The 17074-nt window shown below is 50.7% G+C and overlaps 5 protein-coding genes across 5 annotated transcripts; 1 reads left to right on the forward strand and 4 right to left on the reverse strand.

Moving 5' to 3' along the window:
• Window positions 1-34: 34 nt before the first annotated feature.
• On the reverse strand, window positions 35-1698 carry BO66DRAFT_367715 (fatty acid alpha-hydroxylase; the record flags this gene model as incomplete). Its single annotated transcript, XM_025645303.1, has 3 exons — window positions 556-1698; window positions 249-497; window positions 35-188 (listed from the first exon to the last, which is right to left on the reverse strand). Exons 1-3 carry the CDS (start codon window positions 1284-1286, stop codon window positions 35-37), a joined length of 1134 nt encoding a protein of 377 aa, XP_025506969.1. The 5' UTR covers window positions 1287-1698.
• A 3144-nt stretch (window positions 1699-4842) lies between these two features.
• On the forward strand, window positions 4843-6198 carry BO66DRAFT_435588 (uncharacterized protein; the record flags this gene model as incomplete). Its single annotated transcript, XM_025650860.1, has 1 exon — window positions 4843-6198. The coding sequence occupies one exon, from the start codon at window positions 4843-4845 to the stop codon at window positions 6196-6198; it is 1356 nt and encodes a 451-aa protein (XP_025506970.1).
• A 986-nt stretch (window positions 6199-7184) lies between these two features.
• On the reverse strand, window positions 7185-9170 carry BO66DRAFT_418227 (uncharacterized protein; the record flags this gene model as incomplete). The annotated part of the gene is made up of 3 exons (XM_025649726.1): window positions 7185-8089; window positions 8163-8995; window positions 9100-9170. 3 exons carry the CDS (start codon window positions 9168-9170, stop codon window positions 7185-7187), a joined length of 1809 nt encoding a protein of 602 aa, XP_025506971.1.
• Window positions 9171-9688: 518 nt separating this feature from the next.
• On the reverse strand, window positions 9689-13143 carry BO66DRAFT_367725 (CeGAL family transcription factor). Its single transcript, XM_025645304.1, has 6 exons — window positions 13065-13143; window positions 12788-12957; window positions 12457-12710; window positions 12257-12389; window positions 11465-12216; window positions 9689-11399 (listed from the first exon to the last, which is right to left on the reverse strand). The coding sequence occupies exons 2-6, from the start codon at window positions 12878-12880 to the stop codon at window positions 10010-10012; spliced, it is 2622 nt and encodes an 873-aa protein (XP_025506972.1). The 5' UTR covers window positions 12881-12957; window positions 13065-13143; the 3' UTR covers window positions 9689-10009.
• A 1819-nt stretch (window positions 13144-14962) lies between these two features.
• On the reverse strand, window positions 14963-17074 carry BO66DRAFT_464306 (coatomer subunit delta; the record flags this gene model as incomplete). The annotated part of the gene is made up of 3 exons (XM_025652459.1): window positions 16729-17074; window positions 15970-16664; window positions 14963-15875 (listed from the first exon to the last, which is right to left on the reverse strand). The coding sequence occupies exons 1-3, from the start codon at window positions 16729-16731 to the stop codon at window positions 14963-14965; spliced, it is 1611 nt and encodes a 536-aa protein (XP_025506973.1). The 5' UTR covers window positions 16732-17074.

Here is a 17074-nt window from a genome sequence, read left to right on the forward strand (position 1 = left end):
GGGCCAGCCACTCTAGAGTATACCATTGGCTTATTCACTGGGCCTTCGCACCCTTGAGGGCGGGAGTCTCCAGCTCCGTGCCAAACACCTGATCCCAGAAGCGGCTGGTGACACCAAAACCATTGTCAAAGTCTGCGAAGTGGTGCTGAAGATGATACTTTTTAAGTTGCTTGTAGTACATGGGAAGACTAGAGAAGTGAATGATCAGCGAAACGGTCCAAGTCACGAAAGGAGGTCGTTCTACTCACTTGCGGTGATGAAGGAAGTAGTGGGTCATGTCGTAGCAGATGTAGCCGAAGATACCGCCACAATACACTGTCAAAGCAGCATACCAATTGTAGAAGAAGACAGCATGAGCAAGCTTCCAGAATGGCGTTGCCAATACAACAAAGAGAGTTGGGGGCATGACCAAGCGATACTTGTCCATCGGCAAGTAGTGATGAATACCGTGGAGCAAGAAGTGGAGAGTCAGTCCAACACGATTGTCAGGAAGATAGCTGCATGAATTAGCGGGGATGCACAGAAATAAGCATGTGTCAACTGGGATAGACATACTGATCAATGTGGAACAGAAATCGATGCATCAAATACTCGATTAGAGTCCAAAGGAAGAGCCCACCGACCCAGTATCCAGCAGCAGCAGGCGCATTCGCAAGCCCCGAAAACCCAACAAAGGTGCCGTAGGCGACAGGTGGGAGCCACATGATGGGGACGACATACCATGCGGTCTTGCTGAGTGGCTCCAGAAAGTTGCCGAACAAGGGCGCAGACTCCCCTCCTTTGTAGTGACGCGGGCGATGAATCTGTTCAAGATAGAATTCTTTGCTGAAGCCACTAAACCAAAGTTGTTTGAGAAGGGGCTTGCTGAGGTCGAGGAACTTGTGCGTCTGGAAGTCTCGGGTGTAGTCTGTATCGACAGACAGGTCTTCTTCACAGGACATGCCGGTCGTGGCATAGACTGCTCCAGAACCATTCGCCACTTGCAGTGTTTGTGATGCATCAACCGTTCGAGCCTTCCCATTGAATTCGGAAGCCACAAAGCCGATATGGCACTCCTCCAGTATTTCATAAGCCGAGTCGGAGTGGACGTGGGAGGACTCGTCGCGCAAGATTTCAGTTACGTCTTTGCCGGCATACTCAAGGACGAGGTCTTCACCCCCGGGGTGACCGTCCACAAACTCAGTGACATCGTAGACTTTGGATCCCAACGTCACATAGCATGACTTGGCGTTGTTATGGAGTTCGATCTCGGCCGGGGTGAACACGGGGAGTACCTTTCCAGGCATGGCGGATGTACAGCTTGATACCCGAAGGGACTGAGGCAAAGATGCTGCAACTGGGCGAGGAAGGGTAACCACAGACACTGCAAATGCGACGAATGCCTTTGGACGAGTAGCGGGGAATCGCGGTGGGAGCCGATAATAAAAGGACGGTGAAGTGAGTGGCGTGAGCGTCAAAATATCGACCAAGGCGACGGGTCCGAGACTCCGGGGGGGAAAAAAATTCCTTAAGGTGAGTCCACTGGCAAGTGCGGCGACAACCACGCAATCAACAAAGCTATACAACACCGGAACCGTATCGCAACGGAGTAGAGAAAGACGGGATTTGGAAAGAAAGATACTGGCTCTCGTTTCTTTCACAGGGAACGGAGTATGAGAAGGGAGATTCCAGCGCTCGCCGGCAGACCCAAATCAAAGTCGGGAACAATAATGCAGGGTGGCACTAATCTCCTTCGGGCGCTGCCCCTGAATTGTGCCCTGCTCTATGCCTAAATTTTGTGCCTGAGGCAACGACATTAAGCCAGCATCAGCCGGCGGGCCGTCTCAGCCGTCGACTGCCGTCTACAATGCTGTACGTACTTAAGTTAGCAGCTGGCCTGAAAGTGTGCATATTGCGGAGAGCAAAAGTCAATGTTCATTGTTCAATGTTTAGTCTTCAAGTGGTCCCGCCTTTCAAATAGTACTATGTAATAATACGAAGCAATGATCTACCTTATTCGGAACAGCATCGGAAGCTAAATTAACATCGAAGGCGAACGGTATGAATTACCTGGAGCTAATGAGTGGTGTTAATTTGGGACCGTTAGACTGATCCTATAGCTTATCGGATACGGTGCGGTGCGGTGCGATCGCAAAAAAGTACACTACATGTACCTACGGAGGTCAGAGCACAAGAAGCGACCGCTCGAGCTCTGTAGCGTAACACAGTCTGTCGAAGATACGGAATATTGTCCCGCGGAAAGTCGTTTATCTGCTTGATGCAATGCGATAGCAAACAGCGAAATTCACTATCCTGATCCTTACGTCCTTGAACGGGGGGGCAGGGGCGCATCCGTGAAACAGTCCCGAAGATGGGCTGATCGACAGGCCTCTCCCCTCGCCCCAGTTCGCCGGACCAGTCTCGGCCAGTGTATCCGTAAGCATCAGCTTCCGACCGACGACGAAAGGACCATACGAACTAGGCGTCAGAATTATTAGGCTAGTCAACCATCCGATATTGAGGCGTTCGAAATTGCCGAGGGACTAGGCTATAGAGCGAGCGCATCCTGGTCGCTTTCATGCGTTGGATCTATAAGGCTATGCATGTTTCGTCCAGGAACCTGCACCATGGCCTTGGAAAATGTCAAAGCGTCTGACTGGAAGAGAGAGCGCTCAGACAGATCGAGGACACTAGGACTCATCATAATGAATCCCGGCAGTTGATGGATCATGGGGCACTGGGGGCTCTGAGCTCTACCAGGTCGAGGAGCAGGAAGGGTATGACATGGAATCCTGGATTCCGGGAAAGATGGATCCTGCCCTGTCATGATGGGTTGTTCGTTGACAACTTGAACGAGGCTCTCTGCTCCCCGGGCTTGTATGGTAGGATCGACCGCCAAGATGAAGCTAGAGAGGATTGCTCGCAGATGACCGGATGTCAAGGTAGGGTAGGCCGAGTAAGGTCTTTTCAGTGGATACCAAGTTTCGATCGACTATCATTGTCCTACGGTACTTCTCAAGTAGTCTTCACGCTCAACCAAGGAAATTGTTGGCGATGGGGCGGGATGTTGGATTCAGTCCATTGGACACCCGGAGAGCAAATGAGAGGAGGTGGGTGGTGTGGGAGATGTGGAGGGTGATGATATAGGATAGAGAGGCTGGAGGGAGATTGCAGGCTCAAGCGATGAGTGGAAAAGGTAAAGTAAGCCCAAGAGGAGTCTAGGACTCCTACTGAGTAGGGGGGGGGGGAGTCCAGATGCCTCAGTAGGTCTCCGTAGTCAGTACAAGCAACCTGAAGTATTGGGGGTCGGAGAGAGAAGAGAAATTGAGATTGGATATGGGAAATCGTAGCGACGCATTATTATTTCCACCCAGTCGGATCGCTCGTTCCGACAAAGCGGGTTGGCCCCCCCCCTCCCCCCAGTGATGATGGGGCAATGCAGGACTCCACTGCACTTTACCGTATGTGCTAGACTACAGGTGTACTGTAGTTATGTAGTGTATTGCTAACTTGAGAATCAGGGTTGAGAAGTCAAAAAGAGGACTTCAGAAAAATCAGTCAATATTAATATCTCAATGTGATTAAGTGACACTTGACATGGTACTAGTATAATTCACCTACCACTCTGTACTTCTTTAGGATCTTCACAGGTGCCCAAACCTAAGAAAGCTTCTCTCCAACTTACTACCATCCGGTACCGGACAAACGGGAAAAAAGGCCTCGAGTCTGAGGTACCTACTGTAGGTACGAGTCGAGTACGTACTCGGTACGGAGGGGTGACTGGTGACAATCCCCTCATTTCCATTCTTTCTCCCCTCCATCCTCCATCCTCCACTTCCCCCCTCTCTCCCCTCCTCCATTCATACGTACTACTCCTTCAATCCAGTCCTCCAGGCTTTATTCGCCCATTCACCCATTCACCCATTGATCCATTGACCCATTCATGTATACATAGCACATAGTATATAGTACTGTACATAGATACTGTACGAAGTACATGCAGTAGATCCATGGCTGCAGCTGAGAGGGATTGTGGCTTCCTGCATGGCCCGTCCAGCCTTTAATTTCACCCTGTCTCTTTCATCTTCTTCTTGTCGTACCTTTGCCTCCCGATGCGCTGTTGTGTTTCTGTCAACCACCACAACATAAGTTAATGGTCTGAGATCTGAGCCACTATCCGATCACACCAGGGACAAAAAGCAAATAAATTAAAGGAAATGGAGAAAATCAAGAGCAACCAAAAAAAGGTCCTTCCCAAGTTCCCAACCCCTGTCGACTGATCATGTCGAGTGACTACTAGTCTGGTCATTGGCAGGCCAAGTGGGGATGGGACTCGATTGTCAATCATTTTGTCTCGACCAAGTCGACCAGTCAAGGGACTCGAGTGGGTTGGAGTCACTTTAGCCCCGAAGCTCTTCTTCCGTAGCTCAACGGGAACAACCAAGCTACGACGACTCCGGAAGTTGGCCCAGCTCCCTGAGCCTGACTGAAAGTTCAAGGCAAGGCAAAAAATAAAAAATAAAAAACAAAGGCACCACCAACTTAACCTTACCTATTCCTCCTCCTCCTCCTCCTCTCCCCGTCCTGTCATTCTCTCCCCTCCCCTCCCCTCCCCTCCTCCTCCTTCTCCTCCCTTTCTCTCTCTTTCTTACCCCGTCTCCGCCCTCCTGTACGACCCAATTGATTTACTTCTGACTGACTGACTATCTGTCTGTTGACGGTTGATCTATCCGTCTCTTTTGTTGTGTGCTGTCTATATATCATATCCACACCGTCACTTCCCCTTCCCGTACAGTACAACACAACTAAAACACCTTTCTTCTCTCCCTCCAAACTCCTCTGCAACAGTGCTCACCAGCAATGATGGACTCGTCGCTGGATTCTCCTTCATATCCGGGCAATCGGATCGTCGCCTATCTGGAGACCTTGGTCAAATCTAAGTCATATCTGCCTTACGGACTTCCCGTCTGCGTCTCGCCTTCGCATACCGTCACCAACACCGACACTCTCCTGCACCTAGCCACTTTAGTTGGCCCGCATATTGCTATTCTACAAGTCTATGCAGACATCATTGATGACTGGTCGGAGGAGACGGTTCGCCAATTGGTTGCCCTAGCGAGGAGACATGGCTTCCTGATCTGGGAGGGCGGTCGGATCCTGAATTCCACAGTGGACATTGTTGGTGGACAGAAAGCAGAGACGAGAGAGGTGCGGAATGAGACCGTTGATATGATTCGCAAGAAGTATACGAAGGGTATCATCAAGCCGGCCTCGTGGGCTGGCCTTTCGACAGCGTGGGCCTCCGGCGTGGCTGTGTATAACCAGGAAGCCGACATTCTGATTCCCACTTTGAAGGCGGCCGCCCGCGAGGCAGTAGCAGATGCAGCTCAGACCATCCGTACCGAAATCACAGCAGACAATAACGCCAACCATCATTCTTTCAGCGACCATGACGCAAATGCGACATCGCAGCACCTCTCCGAGTATGCCGTTGACAACACTAGCGGCCTCGACCTTCCTCCTCGCAAAGCTTCCACCATCTCCTTGACTCAAACCATCACTCAACACACCGAAGACTCCACCGAGCTACCTTTGGAATCTCCGCAATACGAGCGACGTGGTTTTGAATTCCGGTCCTTGAGCCCCGCGACCATCCCTGAGGACTTCCCGCCCCCACCACTCATGGCTCGTGGGTTAGTCTTGTGTCTACCATCCTCCACGGCCAGTTCCTTCACCAATGATTACCGCCAAAGTTGCGTGGCTGCTGCCCGCGCCAATCAAGATTTTGTGGCTGGATTCGTGTGTGGAGAGCCGTGGCACCTGGTCTCTCAAAGAAAGGACTTGTTTGGTGCGGGCGTCTCCGGCTACGGTGAAGAGCAGCAGCAATTGAGTCCATACTCGTCAGATGATGATGAAGCGGTCCCTCATTTTGCTTTGGTGTCGCCTATTTCCCGTCGCCTCAGTGTAGTGAGTGGTCAAGGGCTGGATGAGGTTGACGAAGACGAAGAAGAAGAGCACCAGCAGAATGGCATTCCCATGCCTGAACCACCACTCCCTTTGGACTCTCTCAACCCGCTAGCCTCCAAATTGTTCCAGATCACTGGTAGAGCACTGCAGCTTCGCGAAACAACCGCCCAGGAACGTGGCAACCTGCAGCTGAAGGCAGATACAGACAAGAGCTACCAAATATTGCACATTCCTTTGGTTGTGCTGCCTTGAGGGCGTACACTCCACCATGCCGTTTCCACCATTTTCGTTATCAATTCCGTGTTCCACCTCACATATCTTTCTCCTGGACATTTACCAAATAATCTACCTTTCCTTCACTTCTAGTCCTTATACATACATTACCACCATCACTTTTCTTGTTGGCATCACTATTGCACCTATGGATTATGGAGTTGAGCGCCCTGAAAATCATGCTGTTACCGGTCTTTCCTTTGCATTTATCCTGTGGCACATTACCAGAAGCATAATCACCTATCTATCAGACCTATCTATCCGAAATTAGTCACATGTTACAATAGACGAATAAGATGTACTATCAATCTTGTGGGTGTCGGTACAAAATCGGCATATGTAGGATCAGGATCAAGTTGAGACTTAGCTTCTGCGAGATCAGGGATCATTGGCAGTGTTTGGCGGGCAGGTGATTGACTTGGTCGGCTAACAGGCCGACCAGACGTCAAATTTGGTCGTCATTAGGGTGGTCCGGCGCAATGCCCACAAAAGCTATTCCTTGAAGAGCCTCAACCAAAAATTGAACACTCAAGAGAAGTAGATTTATATGTATCTCAGCGCACAGAGAAAGGGCGAGAGCGGCGCATTGGATCTGGGCAATTCTTGGTCTGTGCTGCTAGTCTGCCTGCTTCAGATTTTCATGTTATTATGTTATTGATTCTCTATCTTTGGTTTCTCAGCTTCTATTCCATGAGTATATACATTGTTGCAGGGTCCCTGCCCTGTGCCCCCAACTTAGTAGTGCATTGAGGCACACCTATCCAAGACGTGATCCCCCAACCATATATCCCAAAAGTGGGCAGGCGCAATTCGCCAACATCCCTTTCCTTTCCCGCAGTCTTTCTATCAAAACATAACCCAAATCCCACAATCCAAACCACGAACCCCACAGAAATAACCGTTGGTTATCGCCAAGTATATCAAGCGGAGAAGTGGGGAACAGAACTCGAGGGCGAAAGAAGAAGTTACGCCTCCCAATTCCTCCTCCGCGCCGTGAACAGCAACCTCGCATTCTCCTCCTGCGAACTGCCCACCCGGACCCCTCGCTCGACCTTTCTCCCACCGCCACGCGCCAGCACGGGAATGGCATTGATCCGCGACAAATGCACGTCTAGCACCAACGCGCGCGGGCGGGACCGGTTCGCCCACGACCCGGGAGTCACAGTCCACCGCGTCGTCGCGGCCCAGCCACTACCCTGCGAGTAGGAGGAGGGCGATGTCGATGACGATGACGGTGGCGCTAGATCTACGCCCAGCAGGCCGCGGGCGTCGCCGACGAATCGCTCGATGCAGTCCAGGGGCGGCAGGAAGCGGCGGCGGATGCCGCAGCCCGTGTGGTTGGTGTCGATCTGGTAGTCCGGGCACTGTTTGAGGGAGGCGAGGAGTGTGGCTATATTTGTTTGGTGTTGTTGTTGTTGTTGTGGGATGGGAGTTGGTGGGTGATCGGCTGTGAGGTTCGCATCATCGTCATCAGCTTCTTCGTTATCGTGGTCTTCATCATCCAGCGGGAGAAGAAAATCCGGGTCGTCAATGAGAGTGGAGCCGAGGAAGATGGTCTTGGTGCGTAAGGCGAAGAAGCGCGTCATTTGGCCTAGATGGAAGACGTCGCAGGCGCTGGAGTTGGCGAAGCCGTAGCGGCATTGAAAGTGGCGGGGGTGAATGGTGGTAGAGGTGGCAGGCAGGGAGAACGGGGGTCTGGGTTGGGGGGTTGTTGTCGTGGTTGTCGTGGCTGCAGATGTGGATGTTGTTGCTGCGGCGGAAGGGTAGGCGTCGTCTGTCGCGTCTTCGAGAGCTCCGTAGGCACGGAGGAAGTGGGCTTGCAGGTCGGTGATCGTGTTGAGGACGCATTGTCGGCGAAAGTAAAGTTCCTCTGGATCTGTTCATCAGTAACGTGATTTGCTTCTTGGACAAGCTATGTGCTTGCTTAGAGGTTGATGTCTGACCTTCTATTCCTCCAGCAAGATATTGCCAGGGAAACGTGGGATTTCCAGGAGCTTCAACGACGCCATTCGACCAATATCTCGACCCCATCACGATGAGGGTATGGGTGTACACCTGAACAATGGCGTACTCATTGAGGAATCGAGCCACGAATATTGTCTGGCGGATCCGATCCTCGGGCAGCTTCAACAGAGAGGCTGCATCGAATTTGGTGAGAGGGACCTTTCCCTTGCCAAAAGCATAACCTGACTGTGTCAGAGCTTTCTGAACGGCCTGTGGTGAGTTGAAAGCATCTGCCAGTTCCACCAATCTCGAGACAAGGGACACAGGCTGCACTCTGAGTCTGGCGTCAAACGCCCGCTGTTGGTCGTCATCATATGAGTCGTAGGACAGAGCCTCGAGAAAGAGCTCAATGACATCCGTTCCGAGACGCGAGGAAAAATGATCGCTTGGAAGTCGAACGACCGGTAAAGCATCCGTGTTCCAGGCCTGCGCGCCATCGGGGGGGTTCAGGCTCCCAACCGCAGATTCGGAGGCCAGTTGCTGGGTTTGGATCTTTTGGTGCATCAGGCTCTTGCCCTCCGCGAACTTGTGCGGATCCAAGAGAGCCCTAAAATATGGGCTGTTGCGCATGATATCACTGCTGGATACTCGCCAACGATGGACCACAGCTCTGGATGGAGAGGCAGCCACTGTTTCGGGGTCCAGGTGCTCAATGGCTATGTCCCCCGTTGAAAGGATGGCCTTGATGCCCGAAGAGCTCCGATTAGAGGGCAGAGGATCATTACGCTCCAGGAGAGGACCCGAAGATCCATCAAGAGACTGTTTGACTCTCCTGGAGTTTTGCAGCGACAGATTATCTAGAGCATATCGTGTGGATGCCTCAACTGAGGCGGAGGAATCATTCAGATCCATGCCAATGAACTGCGTGCTCGGTACCACAGCCTGAAAGGTGTTCTACAATGGAAGTCTCCTTCCAAGCCAATCTTGTTGTAGATCTCACGGGTCATCAAAGCGAGTGTGCTTTATATCTGCGGTAGAAGCAGATAGTTGTAAAGCCGGTTAGAGGTAGTAGTGCTATCAATATTTACCGACAACACAGGATGTTATGTAAGAATATTAGTGACTGTACGGCAAGAGACAGACTCCATCAGAAGCTATAGCTCATAGCTCATGTCAATGGACAGCTGCAAAACCAATAGTGTTTGTTATCAAGAGGCAAAATGTGATGAATGCGAGAGGACATGAACAAGCTCCGCGATTATGAGTGGGATTGGTTAACTTATGTATCCGAATTACTAAGCAGGCACCATGACTTATTAACAATGGGAGCATTGATACTCGCAAGAAGAAAAAGTAACATCTTATACTTACCACGTCTGCTACTGTCATGGGCCTGAAAACTTTACTGCCACAGTGCACAGATCGAGGCTTGAATATAGGCTCGGGGATCGAAATATTGATGCCCAGCTACGATAAGACCTATCTACCTCTTACATGTATAGCCTTGCAGACTCTCTTTGATGATCATGCTTATTCTCGGCAAGTAGAAGAGCTTTCAACCCCAACTCGGAGATGCAGTCAGTCACCATGGACCTCGCCCTGCATGGTGACAGCCTTTGATAGAATTACCTCACCTAGTCTGAAAAGTCGCTAAAGATTGATTTGTATCATTTCCAATTAGAAATGATCGGCTTGCGCACAGACACACACAGTTTCCACCTTTATGATGATGATGAATGAATAAGGATAAGGATTGTGGTGATGGGACAGTCTCCAAGCATGCCTATCAGAAGTCCCCCACTCTGAGTCTGTGCCTTGCACTGATGTTGAATACTCGAGTGGATTGTCAAAAGTGGTAGAGATTACTCGGTTCCACATCCATTCCATACTCTGTAGGGAAGAAGGAGCCCGTGAGCTGACCAGTACTTGTGTCGTAAGGAAAGAACTCGTCGTAATTGCTCGGAATTTCCAATGTGCTCTCACTTTGAATTGGAAGGTCGTCTGCCGCTCCCAGGAGGTGTGGGGACGGGTAATGAATATCGCCGGCCAATAAGGCCGGTGATTGCTGATAGTCCAATTTCGTCCCAAGAGGTGGACTGTCTGAGTCCGCCGAGCTTCCTGTTGTTGTTCTAATCGGATGTGAGATGGGGGGTGTATCTGCAGGCGACTCGAGGCTGGTCAACTGGACGGAAGGAGACTCAGAGACTTTGATGTCCTCCCGTTGTTTGAGTTGGCGCAAAAGCCGATCACAGAGTCTGCGGGCTCTTTCCGGAGTCTTTTGTGTCCTTGACATCAAAGACAGCCACTCATACGCTTTATTAAGAGCTTTCGAAACCATCGGCGCTTTATCCGGTACATGCTGAGCTTGAAAGGCGAGCTCAAGAGCGAGTACCGCCGTTGCTTGCATCAAGTAATGCAATAAGCACCACCAAGGTGACGCTGTATATAGCGTTGCAGCTTTGAGCTCTTCTGGGAACAGTCTTAACATGTGACAGGCTGATTCAACGCACTCCGCAGCAATTTCCTGACTGAACTCTTGCATCTTGTCCCCCTCGCTAAAGGACTCTACACGACGAAGGCATGGTCGTGTGATGCCCATTCTGGTGCTGTAAAACAATAGAGCCAGACTAAGCCTCTGATTTGACGTTTCCAGCGATACATGCGATGACTGGGTGCGGGTGAAATCGTACTCGTTGGGGAGATTGTTTAGCCATGTGTCAAGTTTATGTGTGAGGCTGTGTATGGCGAACTCAATGCTTTGCCAAGGAGATCGAACTGTGCTCGGGGTGTAGATCTTGGTTAGGGATTCTTTTGCAATCATGGTTAGTTGCACCAAATGAACAAAGTACAAGGACCCGCAGGGTGAGAATCTGTCCTCTTCTGAATCCAGCTTTTCGGCCACCGTGCTCATTGCATTCAAATCCGACTGGTCCGTTGACAGCATTTCCGTCGGACAGGGGCTACCGTCAATCGAGCGCCTAAGCTGCCGCATCACATCTTCCCTCCCAAAGTCTTGCTCATCGAATGGAAGGGGCAGAGGTGTCGTACACAGGCTGTCGGGGATAAAAGAGGGTCTCCCAGTCATCACACTGAGCCGAAGATCAAGCGTATATAGAGCCCACCATACACGGCATCTGATTTCTCTTGAAGTATTGGATGTGCTGTCTCCAAGATGGCGTAGATGCAATCCAAGGCCTAGAGCCCCGCGGATCGCGCTTCCACAAAATGCCCAAGCGCTGACATACATTGTTAGCTGTGTGTGAGCAGTAGAACAGAGCATGGATGGATTGAGCACACGGACCGGTTCACATGGCCTAGCGTCAGCATATACAAAGCAGTTAGTCCTTCAACCTGCAGCTGCTGTAGATCAGGGAAAGTCAGTAGCTGATGATCTAGACCCAAAGCTTTGGCCTTGAGAAAGTACACAAGATGTGCGTCCTTATCCATTTGCCATTCAGCCTCGGATAAATACGCGTACTTAGTAGCAAGGGCGAAGATCAGGTTGAGTATTGCTAGCCAGCGATTCCCAGGGCGTAGGGACCCAGGGCGTAAGGATGAGTTTGTGAAGAAAGCCTGGAATTGTGCCCCAAAAGGGGCAGTACCGATGATCGGAAACGAGGGGTGAACCCAATCAAGGTATGTCTTGTAAAGCTTCGTTGCAACATCCTTGGCGGGGCAGGAATATGGATCCACGTTGTCATATATAGGGATCTCCATGGCGTCTAAATGGTAGTTCGGAAATGAGATGAAGCGATTGTGGTGGGCTGCTGCTATTGCTGGGGATGGCTCCTTCGCACTGAAGTATCCATGATCATAGCCAAGTTCCAGTTCTCTGGCCAGAGTCTGTAGCCAAGAGATCTCTGAGCTCTGGCCGACAAAACCAGTCGCTTGCGAAGCCTCGTCCCGATTTAAATCCTCCTCTATGCGATCTAGGTTGTTCTCAAACCCTGAAAACAAAGGTGTAATGGCTTCGGATACCGACGACTGCCTCCGGGCCTCGGTGTTCGGAGTCGCAGAATCGTCATGGGAGGAGGCGCAATCGGACGGGTCTTCCTGGATGAGACTCAGCAAAGGCCCTAAGCAGAAATTAAACAGAAGAGGTCATTGAGCGTACCACTGCCAGAGCGAGTCCGATCAGCTGGTCTTCAGTCATGCGATAACGAATGCTTAATCTTTGCAAAATGTCTTTGTAGGCATTGATCTTAGTTTCCAAGCCGGCCATTTGTCTTCATTCGTGACAATCAGCGTCAGTTCTCAGGCTCCGAGTGTGCTCAGTGCTCAGGTTTGACGCACCTTTTAGACTTCTCTCTTTTTCCGTCAGTGTAGCAACAGATCATCCCGGCATCCCGACAGTTGCGGCAGCCTGACCTGTCTCCCGTGCATTTTGTCTTTCTCTGCCTACAAGATTCGCACGCTCGACTTACGTGGCGACGGTGAGACCGAGCGGAATGGACTGCTTCTTTTCCTTCAGCCAACCTCGGGATGGCCATCTTTCTGATACCGGAAAGGTCCCTACTGGGCCTTAGCAAAGGGGGGATCGGGTTATCCTGGAGAGAAAGCGAAAGAGGAAAAGTTTTAGCATGTTCGAAATGAGTGCATTGAGTTGGGTGTCATATTAGCTTACTCCATGGCTGTGCCCTTTTGCTTCAGGCGCAGCGACTTGAAACAACGCTGACGCTGATTGAGTTGTCCAGTTGGATATCTGCATCATGGGCATACGTGGGGTTGTGAGAAGAGAAGAACCTGCATGTTGATGATCAGGTTTGTCGATTGTGGTATCGATAGGGATGGGTTCTATATTATCAATGAATCTTATAGTTTGGTACGCCTTGAAAAGAAGATTGTGGCTCATGTTGATGTCATTTGGTCGACCCTGACCCCTTGAGTCGGAGGAGACTTACAAATGGAAGGCACTGCCGTGGTTGGAGAACGTTTTGGATTTGGATTCAGCGTCAATGGAGAGGAGGGGGCGGAGGGTGGAGAAGTCCTGGATGAGTGTTCCTGACCGATTTCCACTGAGTTTATTCTGCGGAAATAGAGAGTGAAAGAGTGAAAATGGGATAAATACCTCTCTCATGACTCGGTGGATACGTAACCCAATTCTGTATGTAGTTTGTCTGAGATGAGTCTCGACCCTGGACTGGCCGCCTCACCGTGCAGTATCTTCTATCTGGTATTACCTAATTCGACTCCTTATGATTCAAAGCTCGTCAAGCGCCCATCTGTGCAGGTGGTCTGGCTGTAGCGGACCCAGAACCAACATGTGAAATGAGCCAGAAAAGAAAGGTACACACACACCTCTTGAATCCTGAGTTGGCTCACCGCCGGTAAACTCTCCAGCATCGGTTCTGATGAGATAGCTTATGCGGGGTTCAATTGTAAAATGTAACCCTGCCATCTCCTTCCACTGTTGGTAGACTCTTAGACTCTTGCATGCATACCTCTGACAAATGAAGATGAGCTGGGCGAGACCGTGTCTCCATCTTCCTTGAGAGCAGAGGTGCCAGAATACAAACATCGCTGTTTTCTCGGCCATGCGAAGAAGCGCGCACCCGAAGTATAGGAAGCGAACCATGGGTTGGAGCGGTCTAGTAGCCTAATGGAAACTCTCTCAACCATTTCTGAGCTCATATGCTTATGGAGATGGTCAAGTAATTGTATCTGTCTATTAGCATGTGATCTCCGACGTTAGCCTGCTATAGCTTTGTGAATCATTCCACCTACTTACACACAGGCAGCAGACTGCACTGTGATCTCTGGGGAAACGTATTGTTCTCCACCGAAGATTTTGAGTCACAAATCCATTGAAATGGCGGATGAGAAAAAGTCTCCCAGGAGCCAGATTTTAGGTTGCAGTGAACATTCTCTCTTCATGCGTGATCTATATCTCGCCACAACTGACTGATGAGCCATGAGCCGCTGGACGCTTAATCACTTGTTGCCTGACACTATTGAAGCTAGGCATTTAACCTTCAAGTTTCCCATGAGCGCACCTAGGTACAGTGGCCTCAGTCTCCATGGAAGTTGCCCACAACCTTATGCAGTGACTGTGTTTGTCATGGCACGCTGGGTGGATCCCTGAATCAAAGATGGCCATTCAGAAAGCTGTTTCGACCTTACCGAAAGCATCCTGACCTCATGCTTGGCTAATTTACTTGATCTTCCATGGCTCAAGTCTGTGAAATGACGGAGTTAACAGTCACGGGAGTGCTTCAGAAGCTCAGGTGTTTACCGGGTTTCAACGAGAAAACCTGCATAGTACCTGAAACGGAGTCAGGCAAAGCCGATCGAAGAAAGGTCATTTAAACTTCCGCTGCTTGTGGATCACATCTGACTTGCCTGGTTTGGCTGGAACTTATAGCCAGCTCATCAGGTTCGGTGGGCAGGTAATTGGTGACTTCAGCACACACCCACAGAGAAGCGGAGATGTTACTACAATGCGTCTCCGATGATCTTCATGAACCCAGAGTTTGTCGAGCAATAACGTTCGCTGCATCTATCCATGGTCGAGACGCACAGCAATCGCCGAGCCTAGTCCTCAGCCAGCCCTAGACCTGGTAGAGTGGCTTCTATCCAACCTTGACACGTAGGCGGGTTTGAGCATCCGGAACAGTCTGGTAAGGCGCGAGTGATATGAGTGGTATGATTCAAAAGTCAGGCTTGAATTGCAGAATTGAGAAGAAAGAAACCCTGGTTAGAAGGAAAGCAAGCAGAAATATTGCGAAGTCTCTTAAGAATAGAAAATAAGGGCAAGTCCGAACGTCATTAATACTCTATACACCCGACTGAAGTAGAAAAATCACTCAATAACAAATCCTTCCGCAACACACTTGATATCCTTGGTGAACGCGGTGCTCTCTCCTTCCATCTCCAAGAGAGAGACCTCGTTGACATCGACTTCCACAAAAGGGCTGGTCTTGGAGAAGCGTACGCTCATTGGGAAGAATTCATTCTCATCGCCATCACCACTCGACTCGAACTCAAAGCTTCCGGATGCGTTGCTCTCGTCCACCGTGCCAATGTTCCAGTCAAGACTGTCGCCAGATACTTCATACACCGCGTCGAAGCTAGACACCGCGGGCTCGGCCGTCTGATAGGGGATGGTAACGACAACGTCCCGGAGGGTGTCAGAGCCAGTGAGTTCGTACTCAACCGTGACTGTAGTCGAATCAGAGCCCTTGTTGACCCACACGGTAAAAGTGATAGGAAGTATTTCAGCGTTGTCAGAGCCAGAGCTAGCGACACGCCAGCGCAAAACACCAATCGAGTTGTTGGCTGGGAATCGCTTAGTGATATCTTTCAGCTGGATAGCGGAGTCATTTGTGAAAACAGCCTTGTCAACATTTGGATGGGTGCGGAACTGCGCGCCATGCGTGGGGATTGCAAGGAGGTCGAGTCTGACTTTGGTGAAAGAGGGATCGGTAATGCGAAGCTGTAAATCACCCTTGACTTCAAACGATCTGAGGGCTCCTTCCCGGGTAAGTGTAGCGGAGATAGTTTCGGCAATTGTCACATGAACAGGTTCACGATCGCCAGACAGCGACGCCCGAGCAGAAGACACTGTGTCGGCAACGGGGGTCGATGCCTGCGGGGTCACCAGTGGGGTGGCCTCCTCTGCCTCGGGGCCCAAGTCACCACGGACTTTCTCGTAGATATCAGTAGTTTTCGACTTCTTGCCGAGCTGCATACCCTTGCCACGGACAGGTAATGGTCTACCGATGGGAGCCGGAAGTGTCAGCAGCGATATGAATTGGGGCGTGAAGTACAAGGGGTCGGTTAGGGGAGGAAGGGAAGTATATGACATACTTAGCGAAGGTCTTCTTCTTCTCTGCCTCGTAGGTGTCATATGTTTCGGGCACAGCAGGGCGGGATGGAGGCGTATACACAGGGTAAGATGGAGTCCGAGGCGCCATAGAACGACCGCTCCGGGCGGCCTCCTTTCGTTGCATCTCCAGCTGCTTGGCCTTCCTCTTGCGCTCCTCGCTGGCCTCCAATTCTTTGTTCTGACAGGGAAAGTTAGCAAGCGTCGTCTGGGAAGCCATTTCGCTGAGTCGTACCCGCTCGATGATTTCCTGAATTCTCTCCTCGTGACTCTCCATCTCCAGAAATGTCTTGATCTGAGAAAGTGATAGATTCTCTCTGTATCCTAGCGTCACCAGCTCGTCGTACGCACTAAGCAGTTCGAACGCATTGCGCACAATCTCTCTTTCATCCAAGCTCTTACAGATACTGGTGGTGACTTGGGCGAAAAGGTGAAGGCTGTCGATATCTTGCAGAATATTGGATTGGCGGTTTGTGATCAGAACAATGTATAGCTCATCCAGGGGCTGGTAGACGAAGCGGACATTATCTTGCTCCACGGTCGTATGTTGTGTTCCAGAGTCAGCTAGCTTAGGGAAGGATGCGAGGAGAGCTTCAATTCTGGAACGAGCGATTTCTCTGAATTGACGCGAAAGGACTGCCTTGCCCCCGCGGGTGCATATCGACGCTGCAAGGACGACCTAGTGTTGTGCCAGGTTAGCAGTGGAAGCTGGGTCAAATTGACTCATACTAATGAAAAGTTACCATTTTGTAGATTGATAATTCACTGTTCGGCACAAATTGACTGCGAGACCTTCAACAAACTGCTCTGGGGAGTGCAGATGACGAGTGTTCTTGTTAGGCGTGTCTAGACGTCGAAGCCACGGAGGTCGGAGTCGCTTGCTGTTCTCTTTGTCCCCGTTGGCCCGTGCGCCCGCGCTACCCCCTCGCTTACCGCAGCACAAGAGGCTTCGTCCGCTTGCAACCCCGTAGTAGGACATCCTCAACTCACCCCAGATTCATTGCTCTGTTGCTCACTGTCGACAGAGCTGAGCACTCTCTTAGTGACGGACTCCCCGGTCTGACTCTGAAGGTTCGGCGGATACCTCGT

Source organism: Aspergillus aculeatinus, assembly GCF_003184765.1.
Source record: "Aspergillus aculeatinus CBS 121060 unplaced genomic scaffold BO66scaffold_8, whole genome shotgun sequence".
In the NCBI taxonomy this organism is placed as follows: Eukaryota; Fungi; Ascomycota; class Eurotiomycetes; order Eurotiales; family Aspergillaceae; genus Aspergillus; species Aspergillus aculeatinus.